Source organism: Macrobrachium nipponense, chromosome 12, assembly GCF_015104395.2.
Source record: "Macrobrachium nipponense isolate FS-2020 chromosome 12, ASM1510439v2, whole genome shotgun sequence".
Taxonomy (NCBI): domain Eukaryota; kingdom Metazoa; phylum Arthropoda; class Malacostraca; order Decapoda; family Palaemonidae; genus Macrobrachium; species Macrobrachium nipponense.
In genome coordinates this window covers 3709504-3727769 of record NC_087205.1, presented here as the reverse complement: position 1 = coordinate 3727769, position 18266 = coordinate 3709504, and the positions used below count along the sequence as shown (strand labels likewise).

Below are 18266 nucleotides of genomic sequence, written 5' to 3'. Positions count from 1 at the left end.
CAGTAATCATTATTTCGTGCCATGACATATGAACAAATTGTGCAGGAAAACATTCAGATCACTTGAATGGGCCATAAATGACTACAGCAACATTTGTGGCAACATCCATAACTTAGCTGAGGATATTGGGGAGAAAAGTAGTCTGATGTGAGATTTCACGGGGAAATGTACTACACCTCCCGTCCTAGTACATCTCGTATATATTTGCTCCTAAAATGTCTAATTGTAAGAATTTTAAATTTTCAGCATCAGTAACAAAAGAGAAAAAGATTGTATGCCAACAAAATTGGGCTCAAGAAAGTTGTAAATTTAATTAGCCAAACTTGCTTTCCAGTGTGTAATGACAGCACACCATTTAAATAAAAATGCTGTCAGATGCTAGCAATAAACTTAAAATTAAAATAGCAAAGTAATGTATTTCACTTGTAAGGGGTATGACCTGAGACTTACACTCAAGACTTTTACATATTGATGCTTATTCTCAGTCAAGAACACCTGAGTAAAATAAGGTACAGTGGAACCTCGATTTTCATACATAATCTGTTCCAGAACATCTCACGAAGTCCAAAATGTACAAAATCCTAAACAATAATTCCCATAAGGAATAATGTAAATCCAATTGATATTCCATATACCCAAAAATAAATTTTTTTAAATCCTTTATACAGAGAATAAACAGTTTTACATATAGAAAACAACAAGAAATAAATATAAATGACTAATGAAATGGATAAATAAACATTTAACACCACTTTTACCTTTATGGAAGAGACTTATTTAGCATATTGAGGGACGGAGAAGGAGGAGAGGTTATTGTTTGGAAGGGGAATCGCCCTGCAGAAGGACTTCAGGTGTCAAGGACCTATCTGGGGTTTTCTTCATATTTTACTGGCACTATTTGGGGGTTACTTCCCCTCTTCGATTTTTACTGGCACTAGGACAAGCTTGAGAGTCACTGGACCTCTGTCGCACAACAAAACTGTCCAGACAGTTGTTTCTGGCGTCTCTTTAACCCCTTCTTTACCGGGTGGGTGAGCAGAATGTAAACATTGCGTTTGCTGCCGAACTGAATCTCTCGGTAGTGACTCAAGTTTGGAGGGGTGCCGATCGTAAAAATATTTGCCAAAAATACACTAATCAAGACAGGCTAATGAAATTATCAGGTATTATTAGCACTATAACAAAAAAAGAGCAAAAACTAAAGCGAAAGCCCCGCCAATAAATATGGAAATCGCAAATTTTATAGTATATCTTTCAAAAATTGGTCAATGTCATTTTCTTACGTTTTCTAAGATTAGTTTCATCACAGAAAAACAACTTTAGGGGCATCAGGGGTATCTAAACTAATTTTTCAAGTTTCTTGTCCTCAGAAAAAATCGCTTTTCTCTGGTTTGGTTTTTTTATATATATAAAGTTACTATAAGGCTTTATTTCTACCTTCATTTATCTGGTGTTCATATCTTTTATTTGTAAAATGTAATGTGAATAAATAAATAAATACAGTAAATGATGATACAACTGGTTTTTTACTTGGGTAGAAGTTATTACATGTTTACGCTTGTCTGGTTTTGTGATTTTTTGTTGAGACGCAGTTCATCTGTCACCTACACACTACTATAAGCAATAATAATATTGGGTTTTGGGTTCATCATACGTCTGGCATCGTGTCATACTGTTTTATTTTGGCTCCAAACTCTTCAAACCGAAATTACAGAATGATTGGAAGTCCCTATCTGAAAAGAGGAGTTTTGGTGGTACTACGCATACCACCTTTATGCACCCGGTGCGGTGTAGTAGACTTGAATGGTGGTACCCACCTACCTCCAAACAAACTTTCGGTAATGAAGAGGTTAAAATATGTTTAAAGTGAAGCAAGGCATTATCATTAGACATGTTGGAGACACGTATTACATGATCTTTGTTAGAATGATAATTCACCATAAAAATTTTTTACATCACTCCTCTTTGCAAACATGTCCTTAATCACAGAACTAGGCACATCATGTATGCCTGTTCACTTTTTGAATTTTTCAAACCAGCCTCTGCTGGCCTTAAATTCACTAACAGCAGCACTTGTTTGTTCATATGCGAACAAACCCTCGGTCTTAACAATAGGATAATTTCTAGTGCCTAGCTGGATCCGGTTAAAAAGCAGGTGAAAGCAAGGAATTTTCTTAATGAGATCTGTATGCAATATCCTTGCCTTTTCACAAATTATCGCCTGCAAAAATTGCCTACGAGTTCTTTCTTAAATTCTATCGTGTTTCTTGGCTTTTTTTTTTTTTTTTAGAAGGGCTGGCACTTGGAACTTTCTTTGGCCCCATGATGGCTTATTTAGCAGTTGCATTCGAAAAAAAAAAAACAAAAAAAAAAAGCGCAAAAAAACAACAAACACAACGGCGGAATGGTTCACGAGAGAACATGGGATGCTTTGTTTGGGGCTTGGTACAGGGCCTAGTCACGAGGTGGGCCCTGGAAGGAGCGTTTCCGGTTGTTCGCAATTTTGTCGGAAAAAGTCTATGAAAACTGAATCATACGAAAACCAGGGCATACGAAATCCGATGTTTGACTGTAATAACTTTAGATATTCTGCAGATTGAGTTCCTATTTGGTGATTGACGTGACTTCAAAGTTTGGGAATACCACAACCCTTTACACCAAGTTTGTTGACCTCCTTTTTGGTTATAAACACTTACCACCATTATCATTAAGGTCATACTATTTGCAAACCTAGGACAAAGGATAAACAGATCCTGTTATCTCCCAGAAAGCACCTTTTCAGGCAAATGCAATTTTTAGGGCACGCGTATGTTATCTGTACAACAAGTTAAATAAAATATAAGTAATTTAACTCGTAGATCCTATTTTTTTCTAATTAAGCTCTTGTGTTTGCTTGATATTAGATATGTTTTCCCATGAAAATGTAACTTAATAACAGTGTATATGAACCTTGGGACTCTTCTCAGCAGTTAGTATTTTATCCAGTATCATAGTAACCACAGTGTACCCCACTACCAGTTCAGTTTCAGATGGATGGTTCTTCATCTAGTAAGTCAGGAAATATGTTGATTTCTTTAAGAATTTAACATTTTGTCATGACAGTTTATATTTCTTTGAACCTTATAGTAAAATTAAGTTGATATTTCCTTCTAGATAAAGCCTTGGAAAGTTTCAGAGGACCCAATAGTGATTTTTCTCATGCCTGCAGGTGAGCAGTTACTGGAAGTATTGGAAAATGGAGTATCACAGTATCCAAAACTTGAAGGACGGTTCCCCCAAGTTGCTGGCGTTAGTTTTGTGTTTGATCCCCAGGCTCCATCTATGCATAGAGTTATTCAAGATATAGTCAAAGTTGGAGACGAGTACTTGATACCAAATGCTACGTATCGACTGGCTACTAAAGCATATATGCATCAAGGAAGAGACGGCTATCACGTTTTGACTCGATGTCCAGTTCTTGTAAGTAGAATGGTTCTTGTGTCTTTATATTATGCAATCCTGAAGAACCCATCTTCAGTCTTTGCTCTCTACTAATGGGATCTTTGTATGTCTTCACCAGTAGTCTAATAACTCTGCTTACATTCATGCTGCGCCTAGTATTTACTTATGGCTAGTATCTGAATCCCTGCTTCATAGTTCACATGTCCCTAAGATAACACAAAAGCTTTACTGCTTCTAAAACCTGCCCATTTATTATAACATGGTTCCCAGCTCCCCTCCCTTCAACAAGTCTTCTTTTAATACAGTTTGGACATCAAAAACCTCTTATTCCATGTTTTTTTAAGTCTTAAGCATCTTTTGTGACACCAGTACAAAGTTCACCCTCACAGTTTTCTCACAAAAGTTATTTTAAATGTTAAGGAACTGGCTGATAGCATAAAGTCCCATAATAACACACACAGATTCTATGACATTATGATTGGTTCAAGGAATTTACTCCATATATTCATTGTCATTATTCAACCAACATGCCAAATGTCTCCTTAGAAAAAAAAAATTTAACCTTTGAGTTTATGTCGAAATATGTTTGGCCAACTGACACCTAGTTGAAATACAGATAGGTCAAATGACTATTTGATGAAAAGTACAATTAATTGAAAATTCTTGTTTTCAACTGGTTCGTTAACTTTATAAGTTATCATGATATAACTTTCATATCCTAAATTTGGTTTTTCATAATTATGCTATTAGTTTCTTCATCATTTATTTTGATTGTAGAGGGTAGTAAGATGAAAAAATAATGAATGAATTTCGTTGATCAAAGTGCATTTGAATGTCGCCATTAAAACTTGAACAAAGCACTCCGCCATCTATTGAGGAAAATGAACGCTAAACTGATAGCTAATGGGATAAACATTTTATAGCATAGATGAAGATTTACGCTTCCACTCCTTACCTCTATTATCATCTGATCTTATGGGTGACATATCGAATATGTAAATACACAGTTGTATAAAAGAAATTATCAAAACTGTATCACATATAAGTGTTTCAAGCATACTAAGAGTAAAGAATTCGTGCATGCCAAATGTCTCATTGTTTTGATTAAAAGGTTTGACATGGTTGAGACTTCTCAAGTGGAATACTTAAAAAAATATATTTATTTTCAAGTTAATATAATATAAAAAATATGTTTGACTTCACACAATTTCTTTTCATTACTAAGAATTATTTTCATAAAAACAAAGGAGATAAGGCATAATTTTTACTGTCTTGAAGTTGTAAACAATATATGGCACCACCTTGTTGGCCACGTAGCGAACTAATGGCGGCTGAATCAAGTCGAACCATGGGAGTTTCTGGACCATAGAATGCCGGTTTTAAGAGGTTCAACTGTATAGCTTTTCTTTACAAAGTATATTAAAGCCTTATTTATTGTTTTAGTCATAGATTTCAAGGTTTTCATAACCTAGGCTAGGCTAGATTATTGGCACAGAATAGCCTTTCTCTTGGCCACTATTTGGCAATATTTTTATTTTCATTTTATGGTTTTTTTCCCTCTCTTCACGTTGCCGTCGTAACTCTTGAGTTGTTGTAAAACGAGTACGTCGTTAAATAAGGAGCACCTGTATTAGTTATGTGAAACATCAAAATATAGCATTAGTATTACTTATTGCACTTAAAAACTATGACCGGTAAAAAGCTAATTTTATCAGTGAATGTACTCGGGTAAGAAGTGTACCCCATCAGTAATAGTGTATCCAAAGTGTAAATGATTACCACAGTAAAGTAAATTTACTATTTAATCCTTGTGAGGACAAATTGTCACAAAACTTCATATGATCTGATCACTTTTAGATGTAAGTTGTCATTTTTTTAGTCACCTTACTCTAATATTTGTTTTCTTCATGTCCATTTCCATGCAAGAGTAACATTGATATCTAGGTAGGGGGACTATAGCAAAATTAGTTATATCTAATTATGTAATATGGATTAGATCATATAAAATTTTCCAATAAATTGTTGCTCAACAAAAAAAATTTCCATAAACCTCAGGAACATTTTTATGATTAGTAATACTTTAGGACAGGTTTCTTTGGACAATGAACTGTCCAAAAATGTCAGTAACTAATTTTTTATCACTCCTTGAGGTTTGGCCTTTGAAAAATTAATACAGCTGTCCTTCAGTTCATACAGGGTCACCTTACATTTTTTTATTCTCAGTGGTTACATTGGAAAAGAAATTTAAAACTAAAATAACTTCCATGCATGCCTGGCCCCCCTCCTAACCATAAGAAAACTGGTGTAACTTTGCTATAAGTCTTCACATTTGTTTGCCAACAGCAAGATGAAGAGCAGTGCCCAATGTTGTCAACAGCAATACAGAATCATTTTACAGCAATAAAGACTCGTATGGGTATGACACGCCGTAATTCAAGCCATAGGCAATCTCTCATTTTACTCTCAAGGAGGTAAGTTGATGCAGGATAGCCTAGCTAATCTTTACATTGATAAGTAAAATTAGAGGATAGTATTGTTCTAAATGATTGCTACTGTAATTGCAGAAATTTTTGTACGTATCTGTTGTTTAATTTTGTATTACGTACTCAGTTGCTGGAACAAGCTCTAAAGACCGTCTTTATCCATGAATGTGTGGACCAAAATGACTGCTACACTACATCTGGAATTTCACAGGCTTTTAAACTGTCTGATTCTTCCCATTTCCACTTAAGTTCAATAATTTTGTAAGCAGTAATTGTTTTGTTTTACAAGATTCTAATCAAAGTTCTTTTGATATTTTAACATTATGATGTCAAGTGAGAGAAATGGTAAATTAAAAATATTAAATCAAGTAGAAGTCAAAGTTTACAGTGAATAGTATATTGTACCATTAAAAAATTAATTAAGGTGTATGAGAGCATTATACTTTTTATATAGTAAAGTAATTTGCTTATTTTAATAAGTTTTAGTTCTTTAAGAATTTCAAGAATAAAGTTCCTATATCTAAAATGTTACTGCTTAATTTACTGTAGACAATGCATACAGTGATATGTAGATTATTACTTGGATGGTAATGGATGGCAGTAATACAGTGATTAAATTAACACAGTATCAGTCCTGCATATTACATAGTAAAGTAAGTGTATTGTATTTCTACAGACATAGTCTCATCCGTAGTGATGATGAAGTCCCTGTTACCTGTAGAACCAGCTCACGCACAATAGGGCGATCATTATCCACAGACTCAGCTCTGGCACCTGTTACAACAGCACCTTGCACATCGTAGGTTCCAAGAGGTTCATGTAATATTAATGTTAGTACTTATTTCCTTCACAATGATGTGGATTTCTTCTCCGTAACTGTACCAAATGCAACATTAGCATTTTTATTTTACTGCAAACATTTTTACCTTTAGAAACAAGATTTTATGCAGCATGTGTGATATTTAAGTTATGATAACTGTTAGAGCTTACTGAATTTGTTAAGTATTTACTGTTGCAGAAAATTGGCTTTAGTGTTGTTGGTTTGGATGTACAAATCGTAAGAGTGAAACTTTTTGGGAAGCATATGTTATATTACCATTTTATATGAATTCCCAAAATTCTTTAAATACAGTAATACCCCGAACTTGCGAGATTCGTATGAGAGAGAGGCAGTACATGTCGCCTTGAAGTCAAGATCACAACTAAGCTCATGAGACACCTGCGTCTCGATTTTAGCCAGACTAAAAGTTGCCATTAGTGAATTTATGGGCCATAAAAGTAATGGCACTTCTTTCCTTCCCGATTCCTCCAATTCGATGGGGTGTAATATTGTATATCACCATGAGTGAATCCGTCCATTAAGGGTTAAATAAACAAAATATCTTTCCTTCATCTTTTAACTCGTTGAAGAGAAGCTCAAAGCCAGAGCTGTCAAATATGTCAATTTAATGTGACAGGATGGGGGCTCTCTCTCTCTCTCTCTCTCTCTCTCTCTCTCTCTCTCTCTCTCTCTCTCTCTCTCTCTCTCTCACCAACAGTGGTAAGAAATGGCAAAATTTAGCGTGTTTAGCAGATTCGCAATACGATGAGGTAGCAGGAAGGGAGCTGAGATCAACAACAGCCCTAACCAAAAAGATACAAAAGCATTCATAGATATATTAAAAGGATATGATCCTTCAAACTGGAACAAATCAACAGAAAACATCTTGAAAATAATTGAAGAAGTTCCAAATAAAATCCAAGTGGTCAAGAGACTCATAAAGAAAATATACATAAATCAACATATTCCAACAAAGAAAATGAATAAGGTGAATATTGTAAATATCCTAATTGATGCAGTAGGAAAAAGAATGCCAAAAGCATGCAAACTGTGTAAGGTGTGGTATAGCATAGTTAATCCACAAAACCTGATCAGAAAATGTGCTGCATGCAACATTCCGACCCATCCACAATGTGCTGAGGTAATGCAAGATATGAGAAAAGATACCAGAATATTTTGCTCAACATGTCTATCATGGATAGACAATGTTATTAAATCAAGACTGAATGTACAATTAGTTGAGGATGGAGAAGAGGAAGAGGAAGAAGAAGAGGAAAACAGAAGAGAAATAAACAAAACTGAAATGACAGAAACAAATAAGGAAAACAAAGAACAAGATAAAAGTATGGATGCAGAGATACTCATTGATACTACATATGAGGCAATCAAGCAGCACACATACGAAGAAATAAATTACGACATGACAACACAAAAGAAAATCCTGAAGGCTCTACCCAGATTTGAACAATGATGGGAAAGAGGAAAAAATAGACAAGAAAGACAAAGTCTGCAACCTTTTGAAAAGAGGCAATTGCAGATTCGGAGAAAGATGTTACTACAAACATCCTAAAGTAGACAGCTACGAGGATGATTGCAGAGATCTACATCCAAAAATATGCAAAAACCTAAAAGAAGGAAAAGGATGTAAGTTCGACAAAAAATGTAAATATCTGCACCCTGTAGCCATGAATCAAAATCAAATAAATAATCAATCAAATAATAAAATCCAAAATAAGAAAGGAACAAATAAAGAGAGGAACAAAGAATATCAGGTGAAAGAAAAAACCAAGCCATCAACGAGATATGGTGTGTCACAAAAATATTTCCAACCGTCAGCTCCAAAATACAACTCAAGAGATAAGAACTGTATTTATGATGCAAGAGGATATTGCAGATACGGAGAAAATTGCAGATTCAGACACAAAATGAATAATTATGCTGAAGGAAGATCAAATATTATGGAAAAGTTGGATTTTTTAATGTCAGAATTTCTGGAAATGAAGAAAAGAACAACATACCAGAACAGGAAAGAGACATGGGAAAATCCTTATTATTACCCATATTAAATGAAGGAGAAAACACGCAAACCATCATAGTGATGAATGCGCAGGGTTTAGTTACGAGTAACTCAAAAAGAAAAATAGAGTACTTAGAAGAACTAACCCAAAATGAAAAGAAAATAGATATAATGAATATAAGTGAAACCTGGTATTCCCAAGAGACTGGGAATGATGATCAAATAAAAGGGTTCCAAACTTATAGATCAGATAGAAAAAAAAAGGAATCAAGGGGGAACCCCAATATATGGGAAAGACAAAAAACAAGGAAAAATATATGAGAAATATAGTTACTCAGAATGTGAACTAATAGCGGTAGAATTTGAAGCTGAAAAATAATGAACATAGTAATATATAGACCCCCGAATACTAAAGAGTTTGACATAATAATAGAAAAAATTGGATGATATATGTAGAAATCACAAGGACTGGACTATTCTCCTATCTGGAGACTTTAACTTTCCTTTCGTAGACTGGAAAGAACGAATAGGAGATTGTGGTTGTATTTATACATATAAAAAAGAGAGTAATAGTAATGCAGAAGATAAGAGGCAATTCGAAAAGCTATTAGATATGCTACTAGAATACAACATTCAACAAATAAATCGCCTGCCAACAAGAAAGGAAAATACTTTTTGTGAATGAGGTGAATTATGTTAAAGAAATAATAGTTTAAAATGCGAGTATTTCAGACCATAATGTCATAGAATTAACAGTCCATTCCAAAGCAAGTGAAAACAGAGATAAGCAAGAAATGAAAAAGTGGGAAGGATATGGAAAAATATAAACTTCTACAGTAAAAATATAAAATGGTCCAGAAATAAATGAAGAATTAAACAAACATTGGATAACATTTTTGTAAGTGATGACATAAGGGTAAATACCAGAGATATTATATATTAGAGAAAATAGTGGAAAAATAAAAATATACCGAAGAAGAAAATTAAACATCAGTCATGCATACCAAGAGACAGAAGGATCTTGTTCCAGAAAATCAGAAAGTGGAAAAAAGGTCTTGCAAAAGAAAAAAATGTAAGGAAAGTTATAGAACTAAAAAGTAAGATAGAAAATGCAGAACAAAAGATTATACAATCAAATGAAAATGAAAAACAGGATTTGGAAGAAAAAACCCTAGTAAATATCAAGCAAAACCCCAAACTATTATACTCGTACGCGAAAAAGAAGAATAGAAATAGGCCCTCTAAGAATTGAAGGGAGATTAACGAATGAAAAAAAGGAAATATGCAACATATTGGCAGAATGATATAAGAGAGAATTCACCCCTAGAATTGATAATGAAGATAATGATACAGAAGTAAGGGACGAAAATAGTGAATATTTAGCTTAGCTGACATAGATATTAATGAAGCTGATATTGTGCAGGCTATTAATGAAATTAAAAATGGAGCTGTTGCAGGTCCTGATGGTGTTCCTGCTATTTTGTTAAAGAAAGTAGTTCATTCTATTGCAAAGCCACTTGCAATATTATTAAGACAAAGTGTAGATACAGGCAAGATTTATGATGAGCACAAATTAGCATATATTACCCCTACTTTCAAAAGTGGATCAAGACTAGAGGCAAGTAATTATAGGCTTGTGATTCTAGATCACATATTATGAAAGTGTATGAAAGGGTAATGAAGAAAAATATTATGAAACATTTAATAAAAAATAATTTGTTTAATATAGGACAACATGGTTTCGTACCCGGAAAAAGTACACAAACCCAACTGTTAGTCCACTGTGAGAACATATACAAAAATATAAAAAGCGAAATGTCGACTGATGGTTTATCTTGACTTTGCAAAAGCTTTTGACAAGGTAGACCATGATATATTAGCGAAGAAAATTAGAAAACACCATATCGTGGATAAAGTAGGAAGATGGTTGAAAGAATTTTTACACAACAGAAAACAGATAGTTATTGCAAACGATGAGAAGTAGATGAAGCTAAGGTAATATCCGGTGTGCCACAAGGTACGGTGTTATCTGCAATACTGTTTGTTATTTTGATTGCAGACATAGACAGTAATGTTAAGGACTCGGTAGTGAGTAGTTTCGCCAATGACACAAGAATAAGTAGAGAAATTACTTGTGATGAAGATAGGAACGCGCTACAAAGAGACCTTAACAAAGTAGTATATGATTGGGCAGAGGTAAATAGGATGGTATTTAACTCTGATAAATTTGAATCAATAAATACTGGAGACAGAGAAGGAAAGCTATATGCATACAAGGGGGACCTAATAATTAAGACTAATCCACAAATAAGGAAGCAGTTAAAGACCTTGGTGTGATGATGAATAGGAACATGTTATGCAATGATCAAATAGCAATTCTATTGGCAAAATGTAAAGCAAAAATGGGAATGTTGTTACGGCACTTCAAAACAAGAAAAGCTGAACACATGATTATGCTTTATAAAACATATGTTCGTAGTCCACTTGAGTATTGCAATATGATATGGTACCCACACTATCAAAAGGATATTGCACAAATAGAGAGTGTACAAAGGTCCTTTACAGCTAAAATAGAAGTTAAGGACCTTGACTACTGGGAAAGACTACAATCATTAAAATTATATAGTCTAGAAAGGAGAAGAGGACGCTACATGATAATTCAGGCATGGAAACAGATAGAAGGAATTGCCGAAAACATCATGGAGCTAAAAATATCAGAAAGAGCAAGCAGAGATATATTAATAGTGCCCAAAACTATACCAGGAAAAATAAGGAAAGCACACAGAACATTAATCCACTACGCACCAGCATCGATAATGCAGCATCTATTCAATGCGTTGCCAGCTCATCTGAGGAATATATCAGGAGTGAGCGTAGATGTGTTTAAGAATAAGCTCGACAAATATCTCAGCTGCATCCCAGACCATCCAAGACTGGAAGATGCAAAATATACCGGAAGATGTACTAGCAACTCTCTGGTAGACATTAGAGGTGCCTCACACTGAGGGACCTGGGGCAACCCGAACAAGATGTAAGGTCTGTAAGGTCTCTCTCAATTCATAAATAATTTCACTCTTAAGTAAGGACAACTCCTCTCTCTCTCTCTCTCTCTCTCTCTCTCTCTCTCTCTCTCTCTCTCTCTCTCTCTCTCTCTCTCTCTCTCTCTCTCTCTCGTAGATAGCGGTAATTTAAATAGATCTATTTTATCTTTACTGTCTAGAACTGTAAATGCATCAGTCTAAAACATAGACACGTAACTGAGAGTTATATTACTCCAAATAAAAAGCATGGTTTGTTAGGAATTTCAGAACAAAGGGAGACAGGATAAATTAGTTCTTAAAAACTAAGTTGAGAAGAGTTTTAAAAATAGATCATTTGGAAGGGGGAAAGAAGAGAAATATATTTTTTCTGTATTCTTCACACACACCTATATTTTTACCACCCATTTATTTCTTTTTGAATGGTAATGTATTAAGCTAACTTTTAAATGAAATTACAGTAACTTTAATTTCGTTTAAAAGTTTGCTTAATACTTGGGGAGCATGAGTAGGGTCATATTTGGTGTTCAAACGCTAGAAATAAGCATTTATTAATATTTTTAGAGACCGTGCAAAACTTACGCAAAAATTCACCTTGCACGAAGGGGTCTGGAACCTAACCTCGCGTGGTTCGGGGTATGACTGTACTCTATGCTCTAAAACTTTGGGAGGCATCTGTTTTGAAAATTTTGAATTAATAAAAAATTCTCTATTTTTCATGAAGTCTTTACTGCTTTGATATTGTTAGATCAAAGAGTAAGAAAGTGTTAACACAGGTAAGTGCCAAGAGATGGCTATTCATAAACTTTAGCATTAAATGTTCAGGTGGTTTTAACTTATATCATTCTATTCCCCACCATTTAGAATCCAGTTATGATCCACCAGTAATTTTGAGTGAGCTTCAACATGGTGTTTTGACTTTTTTTTCCCCCACTTTTGAATAACATAATTAGGTACATTTATTGCAAAATGACACCAAAAGCAAATTTGCAGTGAGCACTAAAAGAAAACATTACTACAGAAGAATTTTGAGACCCCGAAATTGCAGATGGTCAAATACGTAGTAGCTTTTAAAAACACATGTTTGGTTACTAATAAAGATCCACTTCTAATTGTTGATTGAATTTAAGACTGTATGACCAGTGATCATTAAACTGAACAGAGTTCTTTTAAAAAAAACCTCTTATTCTCAACTTGCTGTATCCCATATGCTTACCAGTGACATCCAGCATTTATTCCAGAGATCAGCAGTCTCAGATTGCTCAATTTATTGACTTTGTTTTCTTGTCCTTTTTTGCTGACTTTTTTTTTTTTTTTTTTTTTTTTTTTTTTTTTTTTTTTTTTTTTTTGCCCTGCAAGACCTTGGAGTTCTTTATACTTTTGCAATACTTCTAAATTTAAGATCCATCTTTGGAGAGGGGATAGGCCCCACTCTTTCCTTCTATACTCTCCTTTTTGCAAAGGAAATTACATTGTCCATTACATTCCAGTTCAGTCAGTAGCGTGCTTGATCACTGCAGTTTTAAATTGAGTATAGGCAGTCGCTGGGTTACAGCATTCTGACTTTACAGCACTTGGCTCACGGCACTGTTAACCTGAGTTTATGGCAGTAACCAGTTTTATGGTGTAACCCTGTTTTACGGCACTTTTGGGCTTTAGGGATATTTATTTCCATTATCATGTTCTGATTTGCGGTTTGCCGCTGGGAACAAAACCCTGTCGTAAACTGGACACTGCTTGGAATTGCTTGTTTCAGTAAAATACAAGTAAGAAAATTTTGACCAGAGATATGTTTATAAATAATCACTCACCACTTTTCCCAATTAAAACTATAGACTATCTGAGTCTGCAAATGTAAATATAGATTTTATATTTGATGACATTTGATTAATTCTCCTACCTACTAACCTTGTGGAACATATGCTCAAGATTTTCAAAAATAAATAGGGTAACGACATACTAACATTCTTGCGTTCTCACCTCTTTTGACACATTTGTGAGGTGTAGTTGTCTGGATTGCTTACCTTTGCATCTCTTGTTGCAGGTAAGCACTGTCACTCAGTCATTTACTTCCTCATGCCTTCAAGGCTGGAATTCCTGGTTTTTTACCTCTGATCTACAATTTTAAGATTATGACTTCTAATCTTTTTGGTCTTCAATCCTACTCTTATCCTGTGGTTAAATGGCATTTGCTCAGAATTATGGCTCATTCATACTCCCTCCTAACTTGAAATGAGTGATGAAGTTGCAATTAAGCAAATAATATTTTGAATGCACAAAACATGTTTTTATACATTTTGAATACACAAAACATGTTTTTATACATATTCGCTAATTACAGTTTATGAGTGCCCTCTTTCCTTCCCCATATTGTCTTTTGATATTTTGGTGCACAGAGAGTAAGAGTGAAACTGCCATCACATACAGGACTGCGCATAAGCAGTAGGAGCGTCATCTTGACCAATAGAAATTAGTGTTCTTATGAATTTTCGTTGTCACTGGGAATTTTCTTACTATAGGAAACAAGACGTATGAAAACTTATTTCTGTTTATAAAATATTGTTTTTTTATTCTTTTCTTCTGGTTGTGGTCTTAGAAATCATGGTCTCTTTTCTTGAATATACTAGGATTGAGTGAATGAGATATAATTCTTTGTAATTTTCCTTTTAATTTTAGTTCTCATTCATGATACTAAAAATAATTGTTTCCTTAGGGAGATGGTATGTTGGTGGAGGAACTTTACAAGGAACCTAGGACAGTATATGGAAATATTTTAAAACTTTTGTGTTTGTGTGATTACTAAAATAAATTTCATGGAAATATCAGTTTGGCAGGTTAAGTGGATGCTCTGTTACTTAATAATTTGGTGCTTTGGTGAATATTTACTTGTGTGGATACAGACACAGACACCACCTTACTTACGAATGTGTTACGTTTCGAATGGCTGTTTGTATGTTGAATTGTTTCTAAGCTGGTTATTGTATTCTTCTTGATTAAGGACAGTATGATATAGAGTCAATACTGTATGTTTTTTTATGCTAAAACACAATACACTGCAAATACAGTACTGTATGTAAAAAATAGGCGTGCAAAACAAAATTTGAACTTTAGGTGGCAAAGGGGAGTGCTCTGAACACAATTTTCATTTGTTATCCCATTTGTTTGTATCTGAATGGTTATAAGTTGAATGTTCATAAGTAGGGTGGTGTCTGTAGTTGATGTACTCTTCTTTTTTTTTCAGCTGACTTTAGATTTTAACTTCTGTTAGTGTTTGTATTTTATTATTTTGGACTAAAACCAGGTTTAGCTTTATATATTGGAATGTTTTCTTACTGACCTTATTTAGGTTCATTTGAAATTATATTTTCCCCCATCTCCCGTATAAGCATAATTTTTATATTTTTTTATGCATCTAGGATTCTATTTTGCAGTATTATTATTTTATTCGCCTTTCAAGTCTTCACCTGGAGCCAAAAGCCAGTAAACTTTTGAAAGACCTGTGTAAGTTGTACTATTACAAATATTGTATTTTTATTTTTAATAGGCATAGCAACATTAGTGTACATTTTCATAAATTAATCAGAACTTCCAGCTGTATTGCTGAAAAATGTATCGGTGCATATGGGCTACAGTATTGTTGTGTGTACACATGCAGACAGCTCATAATAGAAGTAAACTCATGTGGGTAGCAGTGGCTATATTAATTTCTTAATTTTCAAAAACAATCTACTTTTTACAGAGATAGTATTTTTATTTTGAGCCAAAGGTTGGAGAATGTTGCAGATGATAAACATTGCCATTTAGTTGATGGCTCTACTTGCTTAAACAACTCATAACCAACTCACTTAAATTAACCAGTTTCTGGTTATTTCCAGTAAATGACCAAACTTGATCCTTTTTTATGACTTGGCTGCTTTATTGATAGCATGTGGGTCTAGTTCAGCCAATTAATTGGTATACTGATGAAAATGGAAGACTACGTATTCACATTTTATTCCGAACTAGTATTTGAGATATTTTGTTCCATTTATTATTCAGTAACCAACATATTCAAAGCTTATTTGTATGTGTATATGTGTAAATGCAGGATAATGAAAGATTTGGTTTGTATTTGTAGTGTGCTGAAAATTTATGTTTACCCTTTTCACTTAGTACACTGACCGCTGCAAATGGAGTGCCTTATTGCAGCAGATTTTTACATACATATTTAGCAAGTAATGATAATTTTAAGTGTTGTGTCTCAGCCAAGTGTCAGAAGAAAAGTCAACTATGATAGACTGTTTTATGTTATAAAGATTAATAATGATCGAACCTAGAATTTTTGTAGTATTTTAAGTACATGTAAGTATTTTTGTACATTACATGAGGCATGTGTATATTGAAGCAACCATAACTGTTCGTAATGGGCACATATTTAGTGTTTTCATGGCTAGACAGCATACTGTATGTATGAATTTGAATGTAAGGCCTATTATTGCAAGTTTGTGTGATTTTTGTTAGATTTTTTACGGTGAATAACCACACATTTGTTGATGTGCATGTTTATGTGTATGCTTATGTCTGTATGCTTATGTGTATTTGCAGTTGTGAAAAGCTTTACTAAGCTTAAAACTGATTCTGTATATGTCCACATTTTTCATTGTTAATCAGTAAGGGAGAATATACACTGTTCTGGTTGTGACCAAGTGAAGCAAATAGTGTATGAGAACAGTACTCTGTGGTTGTAAACTCTTTTACCAATGTATTTAAACACATGCATGCAACTTTTCTAAAGTATATATGTGCAGTAGTGTCTTTGTTCCTTTACATGGCATCATTTGCACTCCAGCTTGGTGTCAGCTCACCTCAAAGACCTCTCACAAGGAGGATCGATAATGCAGACTTTGAATCATGAAACCTGGGGAGGGGGTCCCCCTCCAGTAATTGAGGAAACTCCTGCTTCTTGTGTAGAAGATCTGGAAGGTCCCTGTTTTGGGGATATTCCAGCTCCCCCTCGTGAAGAAATTACAGCAGCCCTTAGGGGACAGCACCGTCGGCTGTCCGGTGATTTGGAGAAGTGAGTCATGTCCTTCAGAGTAAGGACCACCAATTCATAGTGGGCAAGACAAGATGTATCATTTGAAATGCTCCCTTGTGTGACTTTCTTTACTCACCCAACTGCAATTCCTCATGTTTGTTTGACTGGTCTGTTATCCTGCCTCCATTTTTATTTCTTGTATTGTATTGTATTTACGTTCGCTTATGTTACTTTTTGAAGTGAAGGCAAATTCCTGCTTTTTGAAAGTATTTATTGGTTTCCCTTATTCAGATTAGATGTTTATGAAGTGGAAGAAGAAGGAATGGGGTTTCAGAGTAGAATTGTTCTAATACTGTAAGTGAATTTATTCTAGTATCCATTCTTACTTTCTTCTAGACATGTACCATTGACAGCCAAGTAAGTAAGTCTCTGGGGCAGCTTCATTACCTCCTTCCACATTATTGACTTTTGTGGATACATAGTAGCATTTTTGTCTTTTGTGGATATACAGTATCTATACTTATGACCTAGTGTTGGAGACAGATCCATAATTTAGCTGTTTATCTTGGTAAGCTTTGAAATATATATTCCGAAATTCAATACACTACTTGCTTTAGGAGGGAGAAGTCAAGAAATTATTAGTGAGGAACTCCAGCATTGTGGAAGGTGATTAGATTTTTTGTGCATTGTTCTGTGTGTTTTTCACAAAGGCCTCAAGTAAATTGTGTTGTCAGTATCTTGTGAGTTAAAGTAAAATAATAAGACTTGGGAACAAATTCTACAGTGGGCTGTCAGTGTAAGAGTTCCTAATTCAGATTTTTGGTGAAGTACATCACCACAGCCTGAAAGAAAATGGAAAATAAGTGAAAAAGATTGACAGAGCACCACATGTGATGTCTCACATTTTCAGTCTTCTTTCATGCTTCTTCCTCTTCTTCATAAATTTTGTATTGCAATGTTTTCATTGTGTTCTTTCTCTGCTTTGCTTTCCTCAATCCTCCATTTTTTTCCTCGTAGGAAAAACTTCTGTTCATGCTTGGTATAACTCATTTTTCATTACTGTGTATTAGTGTGTTATAGTTCTCAATTGCTTTAATGAAACTTTGGACTACTATTATAGATGTGAATACAGACCATTACCTTACATACTTTTTGAACTTCCAATCATGGAATAAAACAGGTCACATAAGAATTAATGTTATTCATATACTAGTGATGCAACCATCTTGAGCAAGGTAGCAGTATGTGCTAGTATGCTAGCTTTTGAACTGGTATATCGTTTGATTTTGCCTTTGCCTCATAGTTGTGGGAAATGATAATCTATGCAAGTGTGGTAATGATATTGATAGCTTCTTTTCACCTTTGAAAATATGGTACTCATTATACTTTTGCCTTTAAAATTAATTTTGTTAATTTACCATATACGTTTGAAGTTGGATCAGGTTTCCAG

General features: G+C 34.3%; 1 protein-coding gene across 10 annotated transcripts in view; it reads left to right on the top strand.

Moving 5' to 3' along the window:
- Positions 1-18266, top strand: part of LOC135224302 (mannosylglucosyl-3-phosphoglycerate phosphatase-like) — a 96158-nt gene that overhangs the window by 54352 nt on the left and 23540 nt on the right. For 7 of the 10 annotated variants that reach the window (XM_064263163.1, XM_064263155.1, XM_064263159.1 and 4 more), the window contains exons 9-12: positions 3209-3459; positions 5785-5912; positions 6601-6723; positions 16628-16855. In XM_064263163.1, the coding sequence (XP_064119233.1) occupies positions 3209-3459; positions 5785-5912; positions 6601-6723; positions 16628-16855 (730 nt within the window). The remainder of the gene's footprint in view (positions 1-3208; positions 3460-5784; positions 5913-6600; positions 6724-16627; positions 16856-18266) is intronic. The other 3 variants (XM_064263156.1, XM_064263165.1, XM_064263164.1) reach the window with 3 other exon arrangements.